The following is a 20,737-nucleotide window of genomic DNA, read 5'->3' on the forward strand; positions in this document are numbered from 1 at the left end:
CTGTAGCTAAAAAAGCAAACAATTGATTAGTTTTATTGCATGCACAGGTGTATGAGATGATGCTGGTCAGGCACGGCTTCATGATTGTTGGCGAGCCAATGGGTGGAAAAACTTCATCTTATAAAGTTCTGGCTGGAGCTTTGGGAGACCTTTATAAAGGTAATCAGTATATAATAAGTTATTTATTATATATAAATATATATTTATATATATATATATATATATATATATATATATATATATTTATTATTTAAGTTATCATCATAATAAGTTTTTAAATTTAATCTATAATCAATCTTTTTTTGTAGTTATAATACTGGTCAGAATTGCATAAAAATAAGTCTGTTATGCTCACCAAGGCTGCATTTATTTGATCAAAAATACAGTAAAAACAGAACAATTGTTAAATATTATTACAATTTAAAAGAATTGTTTTCTATTTGAATACATTTTAAAATATAATTTATTCCTGTGATCAAAGCTGAATTTTCAGCATCATTACTCCAGTCTTCAGTGTCACATGATCCTTCAGAAATCATTCTAATATGCTGATTTGCTGCTTAATTATTATTGGTGCAAAATTTTTAATGATGGATAATTTTGATATTTTTTCAGGATTCTTTGATGAATATAAAATGAAATCTATAATTGTTTTAAATATGTGTAATTGATTAATTTTATACACCAATATTCATTGTATCCCTTTTATTACTGTATTTTTTATTTAAAAAAATGCAGCCTTCATTAGCAAAAACATTTTGAATGGTAGTGTTAGTTATACATTTACATTTTTCATATAAAAATAATTTCATAACTAAGCATGTTATCATGTTGTGTGTTTGTTATTTGTCTATATAGAAGGACTGATGGAAGAATTTGCGGTAGATTTCCGCATCATTAATCCGAAGGCGATCACTATGGGGCAGCTGTATGGCTGTTTTGATCCAGTGAGTCACGAGTGGTCTGATGGCGTTTTGGCCACCTCATTCAGACAACAGGCCCAGTGCACCACAGATGACCGGCAGTGGATCATTTTCGACGGGCCCATTGATGCGGTCTGGATTGAGAACATGAACACCGTTTTGGATGATAACAAGAAGGTACATTTACATCTCAATGTTGCAGGAAACATGTGTGAAGAGCTTCAGGTTCAGTGCTGGTGTCTGATAAGTTTTGTTGTTGAACAGCTGTGTCTGATGAGTGGTGAGATCATTCAGATGAGTCCTAAAATGAGTCTGATCTTTGAGCCTGCGGATCTGGAGCAGGCGTCACCGGCTACTGTGAGCAGGTAAACAACAAACACTCACCTGCTCCACACTGTTACAATAATTCAGTGTACAGTACTCACATGCAATATAGCCCATTCTTTTTCTTGCCAATTTTTAATGATAATATAATTACTTCGAAAAATCATGTTTAGTAGCCAAATTTCCAGTGAAGAACTACAATCCTGATTTTTCCACTCCCATGAAGCATTGCATGTAACAATGGGATTCTCCCTACACTCTCAAACAACTTAAATATTTCCGTACATTAGTTTGTAGTCATTATGATTTTATTTAAAGGAAATTAATACTTTTATTCAGCAAGGCTGCATTAAATTGATCTAAAGTGATTTATTATGTTACAGAAGATTTCTATTTCAGATTAATGCTACTCTTTTGAACTTCATCAAAGAATCCTGGAAAAAAATAATGACAATTTCCACAAAAATATGAGGCAGCACAACTGTTTTCAACATTTTGAGCAGCAAATCAGCCTATTAGAATGATTTCTGAAGGATCATGTGATACTGAAGACTGGAGTAATGATACTGAAAATTCTTTTATCACAGGAATTTTACAATAAATTCAAATAGATTGTAAACAATATTTCACAATATTAGTGTTTTTATTGTATTGTAGATCAAATAAATGCAGCCTTGGTGAACAGAAGAGACTTTTTCAAAAACATTAAAATATCATGCTAACCCCAAAACTTTTGAATGCTGCTGTATGTCTGAATAATTCACAATAAAACTCATAAATTATACACTTAAAATGTTGTATAACTATATAATAAAATTGGTTAATTTCCTCATCAAAGAGGTTAAGTATATAGTCTTTTTTATTTTTGTTTCAGTACTTTTAATTATTCTAAATATGAATACATTTCTAATTCAGATTCTCTTGATCACTACTTTTTATGAATATGCAAGCTTATATTAGGCTTTATTATCATATGGGCGCATAAAATGTACTTTACATCGAGTTGTTTTGCTTCAAAATGTTTGATAGCTTTTTATAGAGTGTATGTGTTGTGTTTAGGTGCGGTATGATCTATATGGAGCCGCATCAGTTGGGCTGGACGCCTCTGAGAGACTCCTACATGAACACATTACCCGAGAGCCTGTCAGATGAACACAGAACACTGGTGAGGAAGATGCTCATGCACAATTTAATAATGTATGCTTTTAAACATTTCTGAATACCATTTGATGACCTGTGTGTGTTTTGTTGTAGATTACTGATCTCTTTAACTGGCTGGTTCAGCCTTGTTTGGACTTTGTTTACCACGAGTGTGGATTCTTAGTTCAGACGTCACCCATTCACCTGGCCTATAGTCTGATGCGCCTGTATACCTGCCTACTGGGTACATGTGTACATTATACATTTCAAACATTTTTCAATCTGTTTGTTCATGTCATATTTGATTTGAGGAGTACGTTCATGTGTGCAGATGAGATTTTTCAGGCAGGACAGGAAGGAGCAGAATCTATGACGAGTCAGCAGGTGACGCTGTGGCTGCAGGCTCTGTTCCTCTTCGCTGTGGTGTGGAGTCTGGGAGGAACCATCAACGGCAACAGCAGGAAGAAGTTTGACACCTTCTACCGAAACCTCATCATGGGCACAATCACCGATCACCCACGACCCCAGAGTGTGAAACTCAACAAAAACAACGTTTTCCCAGAGAGAGGTCCACATGATATTTTTGGTTGATTCCTAAACCCAGGAAATATAATACAGTTGTGATTGAATATAACTATTTTCTCATAATGCCTGTTCCCATCAATTTTTAACGTATTTGAAGAGAAGATATTTTCATGTATAACACCAAGTCAAAAAGAGAAGGGAGGTTGATGCAAATAATATTATTAATCAGTTGACACCAATCAAGAGTCATATACAGTTACTTTATGAATCGTCTGCTGTCTGTTTCTTCTGTTCTCCACACAGGCACCGTCTATGATTATTATTTCCATAAGCAGGGCCCTGGTCAGTGGAACAACTGGACAGAATCCATCTCTAAAGAGGACAGAGTCATACCTGCCAGCGCAAAAGTTCGTACATGCCAATCAGGGTTATTATAGTTAACAACTAAAGCATTAAAAATTTGGGTAATACTTTACAATAAGGTTAATTTATTTCAGCTAATTGCTCATGCATCATTTCTCATTTTGATTTAATTTAACTTGAGCTATAAAAAAAAGCTATATGGGCATATTTAACTCATAAAAATGACTATAACACAAAACAAAAATAGAAAAACAATTGCTAAAATGGAATATATATATAACATTTTTTTTTTTAAAAAAGCAATAAAATATAAAGGTAGTACTTTAAAATAAGGTGTCATTGGTTAACATTAGTTACTGCATATTAACTAACATGAACTAACAATGAGAAATATATTTTACTGCATTTATAACCTTTGTTAATGTTAGTTAATAAAAATGTTCATATTCATGATATTTCACAGTGTGTTAACTGATGTTAACCTATACTAAACTTAATAATGTGCTATTAAATGTTAAAAATTAACATTAGCTATTTATTAATAAATGTTTTAGAAGTATTGTTAATTGTTAAAGTAATGTTTTAAGTAACGTGTTGAGTAATGTAATTAATGTAAACAAATTACCTTATTGTAAAGTGTTACCAATATAAATTTTAATAAATTAAAAAATAGTCAAATCTAAAAGTACATCTTTAATATAAACATAAATATAAACACTTTATAAACTTTAAAAAATACATCTGAAAATTAATTCTACATATATTTGTAAAGTAAACATCAAGTAAACACCGAAAGGAAAAATTTATTCACAGTGTAAAGTCACTCTCTTTATATGGCCTGTGATGCCTTTGTCTCTCAGGTGTCTGATCTCATCATACCCACTGCAGAAACATCACGGCAGCTCTTCTTCCTCAGGACGTACCTGTCACATGAAGTGCCCATTCTGATTGTGGGACCCACAGGAACCGGCAAGTCTGTGATCAACAACAACTTCCTGATGTCGCTCCCGAAGGAGCGCTATACTCCCATCTGCATCAACTTCTCCGCCCGCACCTCTGCCAACCAAACCCAGGACATCATCATGTCCAAGCTGGACCGCCGCCGCAAGGGCGTGTTTGGGCCGCCCATGGGGAAGAAATGCATTATCTATGTTGGTAAGAACTTGGTACAACACTGATTGTGTACATTTATTGTACAGCTAAGGCCTTGCTGTGACTAATGATGTAAATATAACAGTTTCACAAGTTCTGAAAAAGTTTTCCTGCAAAATGGTGGTTTTAGTTTGTGCTTATCTACTTTGGCTTATTAATTGATATGAATGCACAGATAAATACAAAAAAATATGAATGCAATTACATGAGAAATATAATCACAATATATGATTATATTGGCTCAGCTTTGTGTATTAGTGTAAATGTTTCTGTTCTTTTTACAAAAATGTTGTATAACAATTCTAATTAAATTACAGTGTGTTACATATTATGTTCATAGACAATAAGTTATTTTAATTTTGTGACCTAGCAGAGAAAAAAACTGTTTTTGCTTTTGTAAAACTTCCTGTAGATGATCTGAACATGCCTGCTAAGGAGATTTACGGTGCTCAGCCGCCCATTGAATTGCTGCGGCAGTGGATCGATCATCATCATTGGTATGATAAAAAAGACACATCCAGGTTGGATATTGAGGATGTGCTGTATATGTCTGCGATGGGGCCCCCTGGTGGAGGGAGAAATGACATTACAGGTAAATGTCTGATCCTGAATGCTTTTAACAATATTAGTCTAAGTCAGTTTCTTTTTTGTCACGGTTTTGTGTCTTTCCTCCCTCACAGGGCGATTTACACGTCACCTAAACATTATATCGATCGACACATTTGATGATGAGACTCTAAGTAACATCTTCACGTCCATCACCGACTGGCACTTCAGCAATGGTTTTGATGCATCTTTCTACAGGTGTGTGTTGATGTAAAGTGGCCCCAAAAAAGTCCATCTTAAAAATGTCTCTATGTGATTGTGTTATATATAAAAATATCAAACACATATATTAGTGCCATATATTTAGAATAAAAATAGCACAAGCACACTTACAAGCCAAACATTTTAAGTGTGGTTTAAGTTTCCAAATAGTTTTTGTAACCACTGTATGGTTAAAAAAAAAAAGACTAAATATTTCTGGGTATTTGTATTTGTTGTAGGTTGGGTAAAATCATGGTTCAAGCTACTATGGCAGTGTACAAGGATGCAATCGAGAGTTTCCTCCCAACACCGTCTAAATCTCATTATATTTTCAATCTGCGAGATTTTGCGAGGGTGATTAGGGGCGTAATGCTCTGTCCATCAACGCACATGCAGGTAAATGCACACATGTATATATTTCTCTGTAAAGGCAAAGTAAATACACTAAATAGTTTACAGAATCTGAGTGTTGTGCTTCTTTTTTCATCAGGAAGGAGATAAGCTGATCCGGTTATGGATCCATGAGATCTATCGTGTGTTTTATGATCGACTGGTTGATAATGATGATAGAGATACATTTTTTAATATTGTTAAAGAGAGGACATCAGCGTATTTCAAACAAAGTATTGACAAGGTAATGTTTATAATTGTTTTTAAAAATATATTTTTAAATTATTTATACAAATTAATAAATACTTTTTTGCATATAAAAATACTCACAAAAATTAACAGTGTGACATTTTCAAGATAATTAAATACATGTAAATCTACTGTATTTTTTTATATTTTAAAATAAAAATAATTATAATACCACAGTATTTTTTAAATAATATTTTAATAATAATAAAATAAAGCTGATCAGTTATTTAAATAAATAAAATTGATCTGGTTATCTAGTATCTCTTATACTACACTTTGCTTTAGATTTTAAAAGGATGTATTCACATGTCTCTTTCACCTGTTTAGCTTCTCTGTCATCTCACTCTCTCTGGTAAAGTCCAAGATGATAGCATTCGCAGCCTGTTTTTTGGTGACTACGCCAAACCAGACTCGGCCAGTAAACCGTATGACGAGATCACAGATCTGAGCTCATTAACTGAGGTGATGGATTTCTACCTCAGGGAGTTCAATAACATCAGCAAAGCACCCATGAACCTTGTCATGTTTCAGTTTGCCATCGAACACATCTCACGAATTTGCCGTGTGCTGAAACAAGACAACGGCCACCTGCTGCTGGTCGGTATCGGTGGATCAGGGCGACAGAGCACCACCAAACTTGCCACCTTCATCAATGACTATGAGCTGTTCCAGATCGAACTGACCAAGAACTACAGCATGTCAGACTGGCGTGACAATCTGAAGCACTTGATGCTTAAAGCCGGGATAGAGGGGAAGAAAACAACATTTCTCTTTAGCGACAACCAGATCAAGGATGAAGCCTTCGTTGAGGACATCAACATGCTGCTCAACACGGGAGACGTGCCAAACATCTTTCCAGCGGACGAGCGTGCGGACATCATCGAAAAAATGCAGGGAATTGCCCAATTGGAAGGGAAGAAGATTGACGTCACACCACTCTCCATGTACAACTTCTTTATCGACAAAGTTAAAGCCAATCTTCATATAGTTCTTGGTACTGTTTATATTATATTATATTATATTATATTATATTATATTATATTATATTATATTATATTATATTATATTATATTATATTATATTATATTATATTATATTATATTATATTATATTATATTATATAGACAAGATAGTAAATGAATGTTTTCATAAGCAAATTATTAATAAAACAGCATACATAATAATCAAATAATATATAAATAAAATGTTATTTTATTATTTGTTTTAATAATATGTTTATTTATCATTTAATTTATATATTATGTTATGTATAATATACTGTTATTATTTAATAAATATAGTCCTTTTACTGACCAAGATAGGAAATTAATGTATACAGAAAAATGATTTAATGAAACAGCATACATAATTAATCAAATTATATATAAATAAAATGTTATTTTATTATTTGTTTATTTATATATATTTATTATCATATAATTTATATATAATGTTATATGTAATAAACTATTATTATGTGATAAATATATTATTTGATATGTAATCATATATTTACTATATGTATAACAATATATATATATGTTTATTTTTTATATTTATGTATTTTATAATATATACATCAATTATCATTATAATTATTATATATTGTAATATATCTATATAGTATGTTTATACAGTTATTAGGGGCCAAGCACCGAAGGTGCTTAGGCACCTATTGTTATTGTTGGCGTTCCGTACGCTTATTAGGGGCCAAGCACCGAAGGTGCTTAGGCACCTATTGTTATTGTTGGCGTTCCGTACGCTTATTATTATTCTTCTTCCGTTTCTTCTTCCGCTCTTGAAGTCTATGGCAGCCCATAGAACCGCTTGCGGGAAAGTTGTGAAATTTGGCACACTGTTAGAGGACAGTCTGACCTTTGTCCATAGCAAATTTGGAGTCTCTAACTCAATCCCTCTAGCGCCACCAGCTGTCCAAAGTTGCACTTATGTTTATGTTAATAACTTTTGAACCATAAGGGCTAGAAACAAAATTTTCCTCTGATTCCTTAGGTCAAGTCGAATCGATTGCACCCTATGACGTCATTTTCCGTCATGAAAATTTTTCCGCCATTTTGAATTTTCTGAAAAACCTACTTTTTCGAACTCCTCCTAGGCCGTTACTTTCAAAAAAATGGAACCAGATCATCTTCAGACCATGCTGACAAAAAGTTATGGAATTCAAGTTGATTCCTCAAACCGCTTTCGAAAAACATGTGAACGAATTGTACGTAGTGCTTGCGAAAATAGACATAAGGCTGTATCTCCGCAACGCTTTATCGTATTCAGACCAAACTTGGTACATGTCATCACAAGCATGACCTGAGGCAACATGCATCGTTTCGGCGCAGTGCCACCTAGTGGTGCGGAGATATGAAAAATGGATATTTTTGCTTATAACTTCTGATGGGTTTGGCCAAAAATCATGAATTTGGTCTCGTTGGATTCGGGGCATCATGCCGAGTCGAATGACGCAGTAGCGTATCGTTATGAAACTCGGTATGGGTCATCAGCACAATGCCCTGAAGGAGCATACCAAGTTTAGGACAAGCGCCACCTTGTGGTCAAAAGTTATAACAAAATTTACAAAAATGCTAATAACTTTTGACTATATTAACCGATTGTAATGAAACTGTTTTCAGTAGATTCCTTGGGTCATGCTGAGAACATAGATATCAAACTTTCCATAGTCAGCTGAACGTCCTGTCCGCCATATTGTTTTTCTTTAAAAACCTACTTTTTCGAACTCCTCCTAGACCGTTGCTCCGATTTTCACCAAAATCGAACCGTATCATCGTCAGACCATGCCGACAAAAAGTTATGGATTTCAAGTCGATATGTCAAACCGTTTTCGTATACCAGAGCAAAGAATTTGAGGCATGATGCAAAAACGACTCTTGAAGCTGTATCTCTTCAGTGCTTTGACATATTCAGACCAAACTTGGTATGTGTCTTCACAAGCATGACCTGAGGCAGCATACTCTGTTTCGGCGCAGCGCCACCTACTGGAGTGGAGATATTAAAAATGCCATTTTTGCTTATAACTTCTGATGGGTTTGACCAAAATTCATAAATTTGGTATGGGTCATCAGGACAATGCACTGAAGGAGCCTGAGAAGTTTCGGACCAGCGCCAGCTTGTGGTCAAAAGATATAACAAAATTGACAAAAATGCTAATAACTTTTTTTCTAATTGCTCACTACTGCTGGTCTGATGCTCCCAGCCATGTTGGCTTGCTTCTTGTGCCATTTTTGTGCTTGGCCCCGTAATTGCTGCTTGCAGCTATATTTTTTATTTATTGTTTAAAAATATATGTAATATAAATGTACAAATATCAATATAAATATTTTGTATATTATACAAAAAAAGTTAGCACTGTAATTAATATATATATATATATATATATATATATATATATATATATATATATATATATACTATATTTTATGTATCATTATAATATATAAATCAATTACCATTATAATTATTATGTATAATTATATAATATATTTGTTTAAACATATATACAACTCTATGCATGTTTGTCCCAATAGCAATGAGCCCAATAGGTGAAGGTTTCCGCAATCGTCTGAGGATGTTCCCATCTCTGATCAACTGCTGCACCATAGACTGGTTTCAGGCCTGGCCCAAAGACGCTCTGGAGATGGTCGCCAACAAATTCCTTGAGGATCTGGACCTGGAAGACAACATCAGGATGGAGTGCGGTCATGATCCAGAATTTATTACCTTTAATAGATGATAGTATTCAAATATAAAGGCTCACATTGTCTGCTTTGCATTATTCTCAGGGTGGTGGAAATGTGTAAAACGTTCCAGGAGAGTGTGCAAGAGTTGTCAGAGCGCTACTACTCCCAGCTGCGCAGACATAATTACGTCACTCCTACTTCTTACCTGGAGCTCATCCTGACTTTTAAAGCCTTGCTCAATTCCAAACGCAGCGAGGTGAATGAGCTCAGGAATCGCTACATAGTCGGCTTGCAGAAACTTGACTTTGCCGCTTCTCAGGTGAGACTCATCATTTCATAATACTCTCTGTACATTTCATTCTGTTCTTATATATATATATATATATATATATATATATATATATAAAATATAAAATATAGAACCATTTTCACAGGTGGTCTCAGATAAATTATCGAGATCAACTTTTTAAAAGATTTTCATGATTATTTTAATCAATGAGAGCCCATTATTTGATAATGTGCATAGTCATTAGGCATGAATATATTGATTTTGACAGTGCTGTGTATGTGTGTGTGATCTGCAGGTAGCGGTCATGCAGCAGGAGCTCACAGCTCTACAGCCGGAACTGATCGAGACAGCAAAGCAGACTGATCAGATGATGGTGAAGATAGAAAAAGAGACTGTAGAGGTGGATGCTAAGAAAGAGCTTGTCAGTGCTGATGAGAAAGTCGCCAATGAAGCAGCAGCTGCTGCTAAAGCAATTAAGGTAACGGATGGGAAAAATGGATTTCAGTTCTTCAAAGCATTACATTTTCTATCTAAGGCTCACAAAAATAATCCAAGCCGGTATCTGAATGCATACCTTTACCAACATCAATTTCACCCATAATTTATTATAATGCGGTTTCAATACAAGTACATTTTGCAGTTTCAGTGTTCACTACAGAGGTTCATTAGTGTAAACAGTCTTATTCTAGGAACCTTTGTCATTGAGGAAAAAACACAGTTTTCCATGTGTAATACTATAAAGCTGCTTTCTTTAAAACAATCTATTGTATAAAGTGCTATATATAAATAAAAATGACGTGACTTGACTGGAGTGCTGAATTGCAAAGCTTGTACATTTGCATAGGCTACTTGTTTTAGAGTATGTTCCAGCTCAAAACATTAGTCAAGTCGAGCTATGATTTAAAGAAGTTTAAATCAATGAATTTATTGTTGGATAGGATGAGTGTGAGGGGGATCTTGCAGAGGCAATGCCAGCGCTGGAAGCAGCTCTTTCTGCTCTGGACACACTGAAACCAGCTGATATTACTGTCCTGAAGACAATGCAGAATCCCCCTGGTCCTGTCAAACTTGTCATGGAGTCCATCTGTGTCATGAAGGGAATTAAACCAGAGAGGAAACAAGACCCTGGTGGATCAGGTATGAAAAAGCAGCACACATTAAACACAAGACTTTTGTCTGTCCTGAGCACAGCATTGGTTGAAGGACACATTAAACAAGCCAAGATGCACACTAAGATCACCATTTGCCTGCATCTTTAGCTATTCTGTTATTTTTTTACACAGGTAAGATGGTTGAAGACTTCTGGGGGCCATCTAAGAAGCTTCTAGGTGATATGAAGTTCCTTGAGAGCCTCAAAACATTCAACAAGGACAACATACCTGCCGCTAACATCAAGAAAATCAGAGAAAAGTTTATAGACAACCCAGATTTTCAGCCTTCAGTAATCAAAAGCGTGTCTTCTGCCTGCGAGGGCCTTTGCAAATGGGTGCGTGCAATGGAAGTGTACGAGCGTGTGGCGAAGGTTGTTGCCCCCAAGAAAGAGAAATTAAAAGAAGCAGAAGAAGAGCTAGCTGTCCAGATGCAGATGTTAGCCATAAAACGTGCCGAGCTGAAGGAGGTGGAGGATCGTCTGCAGGCGTTGAATGACACGTTTGAAGGGATGATACAGAAGAAAAAAGACCTAGAAGCAAACATCGAGCTCTGTTCCCAGAAGCTAATACGAGCTGAAAAACTAATCGGTGGGCTGGGAGGAGAAAAGGACAGATGGACGGAGGCCGCGCGACTCCTCGGCATTAAATACACCGACTTGACCGGCGACGTGCTTTTGTCCTCGGCCACAGTGTCGTATCTTGGCGCGTTCACAGTCGATTATCGCGTGGAGTGTCAGCGAAAGTGGCACGAGCTTTGCAACGAGAAGAAGGTGCCATGCTCAAAGGACTTCACACTTAGCAACACTCTTGGAAACCAGGTGTTGATCCGATCGTGGCAGATCTCTGGATTACCCGTGGACTCATTTTCCATCGACAATGGAATCATCGTCTCGAACTCTCGCCGCTGGCCACTCATGATCGACCCTCAGGGCCAAGCCAACAAGTGGATCAAAAACATGAACAAAGCCAACAAACTCTCCGTCATCAAGCTCTCAGACAGCAACTACATCCGTACCCTCGAGAACGCCATTCAGTTTGGCACACCAGTCCTCCTGGAGAACGTTGGTGAGGAGTTGGACGCAGTTTTAGAGCCGGTTCTCCTGAAACAGACCTTTAAGCAGCAGGGCGTGGAATATATGAAACTGGGCGAGAATACTGTGGAATATTCAAGCGACTTCCGGTTCTACATAACAACAGGGTTGAGGAATCCGCATTACTTGCCGGAGGTGGCGGTCAAAGTGTGTCTTTTGAACTTCATGATCACGCCGTTGGGTCTGGAAGATCAGCTTCTGGGGATTGTCGCCGCCAAAGAGAAACCAGAACTTGAGGAGAAGAAAAATCAGCTGATTCTGGAAAGTGCAGCCAATAATAAACAGCTAAAGGAGATTGAGAACAAAATCCTGGAGGTTCTTTCTTCTTCTGAAGGGAACATCCTAGAGGACGAGACTGCCATTAGGGTTCTCTCATCATCTAAAGTGCTGTCAGAAGAGATATCCGAGAAGCAGAAGATCGCAAGCGTGACTGAAAATGAGATTGATGAAACTCGAATGGGTTACCGGCCGGTTGCAGAACACTCGTCCATTCTGTTCTTCTGCATCTCAGATTTGGCGAACATCGATCCCATGTACCAATACTCTCTCACGTGGTTCATTAACCTGTACCTGCACTCCATTGCTCACAGCACACCTAGCGATGACCTACAGATCCGCATAGCCAACATCCTGGATCACTTCACCCTGCGTGTTTACTATAATGTGTGTCGCTCTCTGTTCGAGAAGGACAAGCTGTTGTTCTCCTTGCTTTTGACCGTTGGAATCATGCAGGGAAAAGGTCAGGTCGACGACCTCGTCTGGCGCTTCCTTCTCACAGGAGGCATCGCTCTGGAAAACCCGTTCCCCAACCCAGCCCCAGAGTGGCTTTCGGACAAATCATGGTCCGAAATAGTCCGGGCTTCCCAACTTCCCCGTCTCAAAGGATTGTTTGAGCATGTGCAGGAGAACATTGTGGAATGGAAGCAGATTTATGACTCTGGTCATCCGCAGGACGAGGAGTTACCCGGGAAGTGGTGCGAAGTAGTGGGCATGGAGCGCATGGTGGTGCTGCGCTGCTTCAGACCGGATAAACTTGTGTTGGCGGTACAGCAGTTCATTGTGGACAATATGGGCCATGCGTACATCGAGCCACCGACCTTCGACCTGGCAGAAAGCTACAGTGACTCCAACTGCTGTTCGCCACTCATCTTTGTCCTCTCTCCAGGATCAGACCCTACTGCAGGTAAAACTGTGTTTTGGGGCTTTTTAATAATATATTATTGTTCCTTCTGATATACAACATAAGTTATTTAATTTTGAATATTTATACTTTTACAGTTTTTATTAATATTTTAAATCAGTTTTTGTTTATAAACATTTTAATTTAATTTTAGTTAAAAAAATTGTCTTTTTTATTAGTTTTGTTTTATTTTTTTTATATCTATATAGATTTAATTCATTTTTATCTAAGTTTTAGTTTTAGTACTTCAAGTTAAACTAAATGAAAATGAGAAAAAGGATAAACGTAGTTTGTTTCAACCATGTGTTTTTATTATTATAGTAGTAATCTCAGTATATGATTGTTTCAGTGCAGATCTAAACATTTACAATTAAATGATGTTCTTTCCCTCTTTGTCTTACTCAGGACTACTGAAGTTTGCAGATGACTTGGGCATGGGTGGCAGTAAAACCCAAACAATCTCTCTCGGTCAAGGTCAAGGTCCAGTAGCTGAGCAGCTGATCAAGGCAGCGCTGACCGACGGCAGCTGGGTCGTACTGCAGAACTGTCATCTCGCAACCAGCTGGATGCCAACCTTGGAGAAGATTTGCGAGGAGGTCATCACACCTGAAAACACACACACCAGCTTCAGGTAAAATCAATGCTTGTTTACGTTACATCTAAAAAAAAATAATCAAAATCAAAAAGTTTCAAAATAATCATGACTGAAGTGGTCAGTTTTAAAGCAATTCACACACAATTTCAACATGACGTGAAATACAAAGGATATATTTAGTCTCAAAATCAAAATAAATATAAATAAAGAAATTATATTTTTCATAAAGAAAATAAAGCGTGCTTTATGATCATTTAGATTTCAGCATTGTGGCATTATTTTAATGACATTTAAGCATGTTTTCCCCCAAATTCTCATTATTATAATACAGTTATGCAAATCATCCTATAAAATGATTTTAAAATCAGCTTAAAAATAGATGCAGTAAAATAAATACTACCAATATGTAATTGAATAATTAATTATTATAAATAAGAATAATCAATAGTATATGATTTTTTCATTACAGTAATTAAAATGAGATTAAAAAAAGAGCAAAAAAAGAAAATATTTTTCTGTGGTAATCAACATTTTTTCAAATATTATTTATTATTTTTCTTTTGGTTTGTGAGACAAAAAATGTCCCAATTACTTACCCAATATCCTAACCCCAAACTCTTTGTGTTTTAGGTTGTGGTTGACCAGTCAACCATCTGATAAGTTTCCAGTGAGTGTTTTGCAGAATGGGGTGAAGATGACGAATGAGCCTCCCAAAGGACTAAGGGCAAATTTACTGCGATCTTACATTAGCGATCCCATCTCAGACCCCGCCTTCTTCAACAGCTCCGCTAAGCAGGAAATCTGGCAGAAGCTACTGTTCGGTCTTTGCTTCTTCCACGCTCTGGTACAGGAGAGGAGAACGTTCGGCCCACTCGGTCAGATATGTATCTGTAATGCAGTTTGCTTTCCTGTCTGTAATCTTTCATTTGATTCAGTCTCCATCTCTAGAGGACAAGCTGCTGTGATACTCTGGCATACTATCATCAATCTGCCTGATCTAATCTTTTCTAAACACGCATTATACAACCACAATCGAATGGCAGTTTAATAAGAAGAGGCAGCTATAGGTTCATAGTTTGATTCCCCTGAAAACTATAAACACTATTATAAAAGCAAGCTTGTCTAATAAAACTGCTAATGTTCTGGCTATTATTAGGAAGAGTGATAATCCAACAACCAAATAAATACACTACAATACAATGGAAGTTTTATTTCTATAGCACATTTATAACAACTGCTGTTGATCAAAGTGCTTTCCAGCATAATTAGTACAACAAAAACAATTACAACAGTAGTATTGCATACATAATATTGTATTTACGAAAAATTGAGCCTAAAGGGCACACGTACAATGAAAATAAAATGGGTCCAAGTATAGAACCCTGTGGCACACCACTATGTAATTTAGCTGATGTAGAACACAAATTTCCAATGCAAACTGAAAATGATCTATCCTTCAAATATGATTTAAACCTACAAACCTACCTAAACCGTCTAAGGCGGTACCCCAAAAATAAAAATATGCACCAAGAAAGAAAAAAAAAAGTAATTGAAAAAAATTAAAAATTATTGTCAAACTTTTGCTCCCAAAAAACATTTAACAAGCTTACCAAAACAAATGTGATGTTTCAAACTACATGCTGTTCATCAGACTCTTTTGGTGAGCTCATTAAATGTTTTTGGGAGCCATAGTGTTGACTCTTGTATTTTGTAAGACTTATTTACTGATTCATATCTTCTAAAGGGGGTTTCATTGTGAAATTTAATATGTGTGTTCAATCCTCTCTCTTCATGCAGGATGGAATATTCCATATGAGTTTAATGAGTCTGACTTGAGAATCAGCATTCGTCAGATCCAGATGTTCCTGGATGAGTATGAGGAGGTTCCGCTGGAGGCCCTCACGTACCTGACAGGTGATTAAGCTAACAACTATGCACACAGCCCTAGTAAACACATAGCAGTGTGTTAACAGCCACTCAGAACCCCTTAGTAATCACATAGCAACACCCTAGCATTATGGTGGTGAGTTTTGTATAGGCAAACACCACTCTTTTCCTCAGATAATGTAAAAATCTAGTTCTTTAAATTATTTGTAATATAAACCCATCTTTGCATCTACAGTATTTGATGAAATAAAGTTTCATTGTCACACTTGAGGTCATGTTGGCTCATGTTCTTTCTAGGAGAGTGTAATTATGGTGGGAGGGTGACTGACGATAAGGACCGGAGGCTGCTGATGTCCCTCCTCTCCATCTTCTACAGCTGGAAGCTCATCAAACAGGACAAGTATTGTGTGTGTGAGGGAGATCTGTACTATGTGCCGTCACACGCTCCCTACCAGGTACACACGCAAAAAGAAATCAATTCTGAAAAGCAGCTCTAAAAAGACAATTGTGTCATTCTTCAGCTGAAGTCAGTTTATTATGCAAAAGAGAAGCATAAACTATAAACTATACTGATTTTACTGATGCTTAATGGAATAGTTCATCCAGAAATGAAGTCATATGATGCATTGCGTACAAGTCAAAACATTAAAACGGGCTGAATTGTGATAATTTATGAGACATGCGAAAACCATGATGCATATTGAAGCATCATGTTTGTGGCAGTGAATTATTTTAGTTACTTAAAACTAAAAGTTAAAAAAAAAAAAATCATCATATGAAATAAAATTTAAAAAAACAACTTTATTTTAGTATTATTTTATACCTGGCATTTCTCGTGTTTGTCATGTTTAAGTTGAAAATTTTTAAAACTTAAAATAAAAATAAAAATGTAATATTTTAAAATTAAAATAAAAAACAACAAAATTACTAAGTGTAAATAAAAATGAAAATCAAATGCATTTAATAAACTTTATTGATAAAAATAATTAAAAACTATTAAAATGACAAAAACAACTAAATTACTAAAATTGTAAATAAAAATTAAAATGAATGAAATAAATGAATTTAATATTAAACTTTATTAATAGAAAAATAATTAAAAACTATATAGACATGACAAAAACTACAAGACAAAAACTAATTAAAATGACCAAAACAACTAAATTACTAAAATTGTAAATAAAAATTAAAATGAAAATGGAAAATTGACTGCATTTAATAAACTTTATTTAAAAAAAATTAATAAAAACTATATAGACATGGCAAAAATTCCAACAAAACAAAAACTAATTAAAATGACAAGAACAACAAAATTACTAAAACTAAGTAAAAATTAAAATGAAAACGGAAAATTCAAAATATTAATAAAAACTGTAATAAAAACAGTATATTAAGGATACTAAAATAACACTGGCTTGTGGGTATGTGATTTGAGAGCTACAGAAGGTGAATCTCTTTTATATGTAGAGTTATGTGGACTACATCCGCAACCTGCCCATCAGTGCTGAACCTGAGGTCTTCGGCCTCCACAGCAATGCTAACATCACCAAGGATAACCAGGAGACCAATCAGCTGTTAGACGGAGTGCTGCTGACTCTACCAAGACAAACTAGCAGCGGAGCCAAATCTCCACAGGTGGGAGGATGCAGATGGTAAATGACAAATGATTGACAGTTTTGTGTACCTGGTCTTTCTGTCAAATCATTTGTCTGTGTCCACACAGGAAGTGGTAGACGAGCTGGCCGAAGGAATGCTGGCCAAGCTTCCCTGTGATTTTGACATTGAGATGGTGACCAATAAATACCCACTCCTGTATGAGGAATCGATGAACACCGTCTTGCGCCAGGAACTCATTCGCTTCAACAGGTACCGGACATATTCGTCACCTACATTGATTTACATACATCATAACATTCCTCCTCGAACAATGCCAAGGTTGTGGGTTTGATTCCCAGGAAATGTATGATCAAATACTACCAAATGCATGAATGTAAATTTACAGGCTGTCAAAGGTGGTGCGTAGCAGCCTGTTAAACACCCAGAAGGCACTTCGTGGACAGGTTGTGATGTCAGCCGAGCTGGAGAACGTCTTCAACAGTCTTCTCGTTGGGAAAGTGCCGGCCATGTGGGCCGCAAAGTCCTACCCTTCCCTGAAACCCCTCGGAAGCTACGTGTCCGACTTCCTTGCCAGGCTGCAGTTTCTACAGGTGAGCAAGTACCAATGAAAAATAAAACACTGGAGGGGGAAGAGTTAAATATGTGCAGGGCCACACAATGCTGTCTTGTAGTGTGTACTAGATGTAATGAGGAGACTAGGTCAGCCAATGTGTGCTCTGAGATTATTAAAACAAGTTATGCACTTACCTTTAGCACTAGTCACCAAGCGATTTCTAACATTTCAGCCATCTTTTTGTGTGTGCTTTAGGACTGGATTGATAACGGCCCTCCGTCTGTGTTCTGGATATCTGCATTCTATTTCACTCAGTCGTTCCTCACTGGTGTGTCTCAGAACTTCGCTCGCAAATACACCATCCCCATCGACTACATCGGCTTTGAGTTTGAGGTTTGTGTGCCAATGAAAGAGTAAAGAAACTGAGAACGTATTAAAAAAGGGTGATCTGTATGGAAGCTTGTTTTTGCCACTGAATAAAAAATAAAAAAAGGTAATTGACTTTTTGTCTCACAATTCTGACTTATTTTCCCAGAATTACATGATATTAACTCGCAATTGCTTGCTATAAAGTCAAAATTGCATGATTAAAGTCTCAATTGCGTGTTATAAAGTCAGAATTGAGATATAAACTTGCAATTGTCTTTTTTTCTCAGAATTGTGTTTACATCTCGCAATTCTGACATTTTAACTCGCGTTTTGTGAGATAAAAAGTCACAATTAGTCCGGAAACAGGCTTCCATAGATCTATGCTTAAGGCGAGACACGGCAGGTGAAAACATCATTTTTTCATGCAGTGGTCAATTTTGAGATTTTGGGCCAGTTTGCTCCCTTAACATGTAAGCTTTCATGTCAAAATAAAAAATATGTCAACATTACACATTAAGGTGGTTATTTCATTATATTTTGTCAGCTTGCGCCTTTAGATTTCTATCGGAAATCCCCAAAAGTTAGCATTCTAACGCGAGCTCCCGTGCCGTCTCCATTCACAGAAACATGTCATGCCTCGTATCATTGTAAAGCTCTCAGTCTCATTAACAGCGCTGTCTAATCCAAATATGGACATTTCCTTTGTAGAAATAACCAACCGCGAAAGTTTGCCAGGGAATCTACAGCCGAAAACCACATCTGATTGATCATGTGAATTTCCGACTACGTGATTGGTTCTCTGGCGTCACGCTTCCTTGTTTATTCTGCGCCTGAGAGAAAATGCGACAGCACCGAAATCAAGTCATAAAGTTTCACTGAAAATACGGCAACAGCTGTCACTTGCAAAAGCTAGTAAAAAAGAAAGTAAACAACAGATTAGACGATGAAACCCCATCAGCGAGTGTCTCATCGCGTAACCTATTGTTTGAAAAGGGAAAGAGTGTTGGAGGGATTGGGAATGACAGCCGCGCCACACAGGAATGGCTCATAATTCACGTCACACGATTGTATGAATTAGTCATGTGTTTATGTTGTCCTAACTGTGTTGGATCAGGGCTGAAAATTAACATCGATCCACAGAATCAGTGTGTTGCTGGAGTGTAGTCTGTGTGAGAGAGATAGGTACTGCAGAAGTTTGCAGTTTCTGTGACTGCTCTTATGTGTGTTTGTTAAGGTAGTTCTCTTCAGCTTAAGGCTATTGTTATTAATAATTTATTCATTTATCAATTTCCATGTGTTTTAAATATTACATAATACTGATATTAATAAACTGAATATATATTTTGTTTGTAGGTTGGGTTTCAATCGAAATAAATTAAATTATACAATATAAAAACTTTAAAGGCCGTTTTCTCAAAATGAGTTTTTTCTCACACTCAGAGTCAGATATCTCCACTTCAGTAGCACCTACAAGCACCAACTTTTCCAGACTTATACTTGGCTATATTCTGAAGGCTTTTACAGAGGGATTTGTTGATATATCATTCCTATCCTGAGTTACAGGTCATTTTACTCAAAAAAACATGGCGAAAATAGGTTTTTTAAGGCTATTGTCAGTGTTCTCTAATTTACTAAAGCACAAAATAAGATATCCAGAATCCCTTCTGTAAAAGACAACAAATAGAACCAAAAATTATAAACCTGGACCTTTCCAATTTTCAGATTTTTTTTTTGGAAATGTATGCAAATTAGCATATATTTAAGTATATAAGGCCTCATTTGCATATTAAAACATAAATTTACACAAAACTTGTAATACATTTTTTTCTTATGTTTATGCCAGTAATAAACTGGAGAAGTTTCACAGTGATATCTTTTAATAAAAAATGTTTTAGAAACATTAACATCTTAAACTCAGTATTCTTGGTATATTCAGCAGCAAACACACACGTGATTGGTGTTGTTACAGTAACGTTTGAAGTCTGTAAGATTCTTTTCAGTTTTTGAAAATAGTCTTTTATGCTCAACAAGGCTTAATTTATTTGATTAAAAATACAGTAAAAACGGCAATATTACTAAATATTAACACAATTTAAAATGGTTAGTTTCTATTTCAATATATAGTAAAATATAATTTATTCCTGTGACCAAAGCTGAATTTTCAGCATCATTACTCCACTCTTCAGTGTCACATGATCCTTCAGAAATCATTCTAATATGATGATTTGATGCTCAAGAAACAGTTGTGCTGCTTAATTTTTTTGTAAACGTGATAATTTTTTTGAATACATTGATACTTTGAAAGAACAGCATTTATTTGAAATAGTAACATTATTAAATGTCTTTTCTGTAACTTTTGAGCAGTTAAATGAGTCCTTGCTGATTGAAAGTATAAATTTATATTAAAAAAAATCAAACGACCCCTAAC

At 35.9% G+C, this 20,737-nt stretch overlaps 1 protein-coding gene across 1 annotated transcript in view; it reads left to right on the plus strand.

The window, feature by feature from the left end:
- The window catches only part of dnah3 (dynein axonemal heavy chain 3), a 43,573-nt gene that overhangs the window by 22,303 nt on the left and 533 nt on the right, over window positions 1-20,737 (plus strand). Inside the window, exons 35-60 of the mRNA XM_067378125.1 lie at window positions 48-159; window positions 859-1,100; window positions 1,188-1,288; window positions 2,307-2,412; window positions 2,502-2,631; window positions 2,719-2,955; window positions 3,216-3,319; window positions 4,136-4,430; window positions 4,840-5,019; window positions 5,108-5,231; window positions 5,474-5,630; window positions 5,725-5,868; window positions 6,201-6,867; window positions 9,425-9,590; window positions 9,680-9,896; window positions 10,162-10,344; window positions 10,805-11,003; window positions 11,150-13,291; window positions 13,694-13,919; window positions 14,514-14,758; window positions 15,681-15,797; window positions 16,068-16,225; window positions 17,238-17,405; window positions 17,494-17,636; window positions 17,773-17,977; window positions 18,196-18,333. Coding sequence (XP_067234226.1) covers window positions 48-159; window positions 859-1,100; window positions 1,188-1,288; window positions 2,307-2,412; window positions 2,502-2,631; window positions 2,719-2,955; window positions 3,216-3,319; window positions 4,136-4,430; window positions 4,840-5,019; window positions 5,108-5,231; window positions 5,474-5,630; window positions 5,725-5,868; window positions 6,201-6,867; window positions 9,425-9,590; window positions 9,680-9,896; window positions 10,162-10,344; window positions 10,805-11,003; window positions 11,150-13,291; window positions 13,694-13,919; window positions 14,514-14,758; window positions 15,681-15,797; window positions 16,068-16,225; window positions 17,238-17,405; window positions 17,494-17,636; window positions 17,773-17,977; window positions 18,196-18,333 — 6,906 coding nt within the window. The remainder of the gene's footprint in view (window positions 1-47; window positions 160-858; window positions 1,101-1,187; window positions 1,289-2,306; window positions 2,413-2,501; window positions 2,632-2,718; window positions 2,956-3,215; window positions 3,320-4,135; window positions 4,431-4,839; window positions 5,020-5,107; window positions 5,232-5,473; window positions 5,631-5,724; window positions 5,869-6,200; window positions 6,868-9,424; window positions 9,591-9,679; window positions 9,897-10,161; window positions 10,345-10,804; window positions 11,004-11,149; window positions 13,292-13,693; window positions 13,920-14,513; window positions 14,759-15,680; window positions 15,798-16,067; window positions 16,226-17,237; window positions 17,406-17,493; window positions 17,637-17,772; window positions 17,978-18,195; window positions 18,334-20,737) is intronic.

The sequence above is a fragment of the Chanodichthys erythropterus genome, chromosome 23 (assembly GCF_024489055.1).
Source record: "Chanodichthys erythropterus isolate Z2021 chromosome 23, ASM2448905v1, whole genome shotgun sequence".
NCBI classification, from domain to species: domain Eukaryota; kingdom Metazoa; phylum Chordata; class Actinopteri; order Cypriniformes; family Xenocyprididae; genus Chanodichthys; species Chanodichthys erythropterus.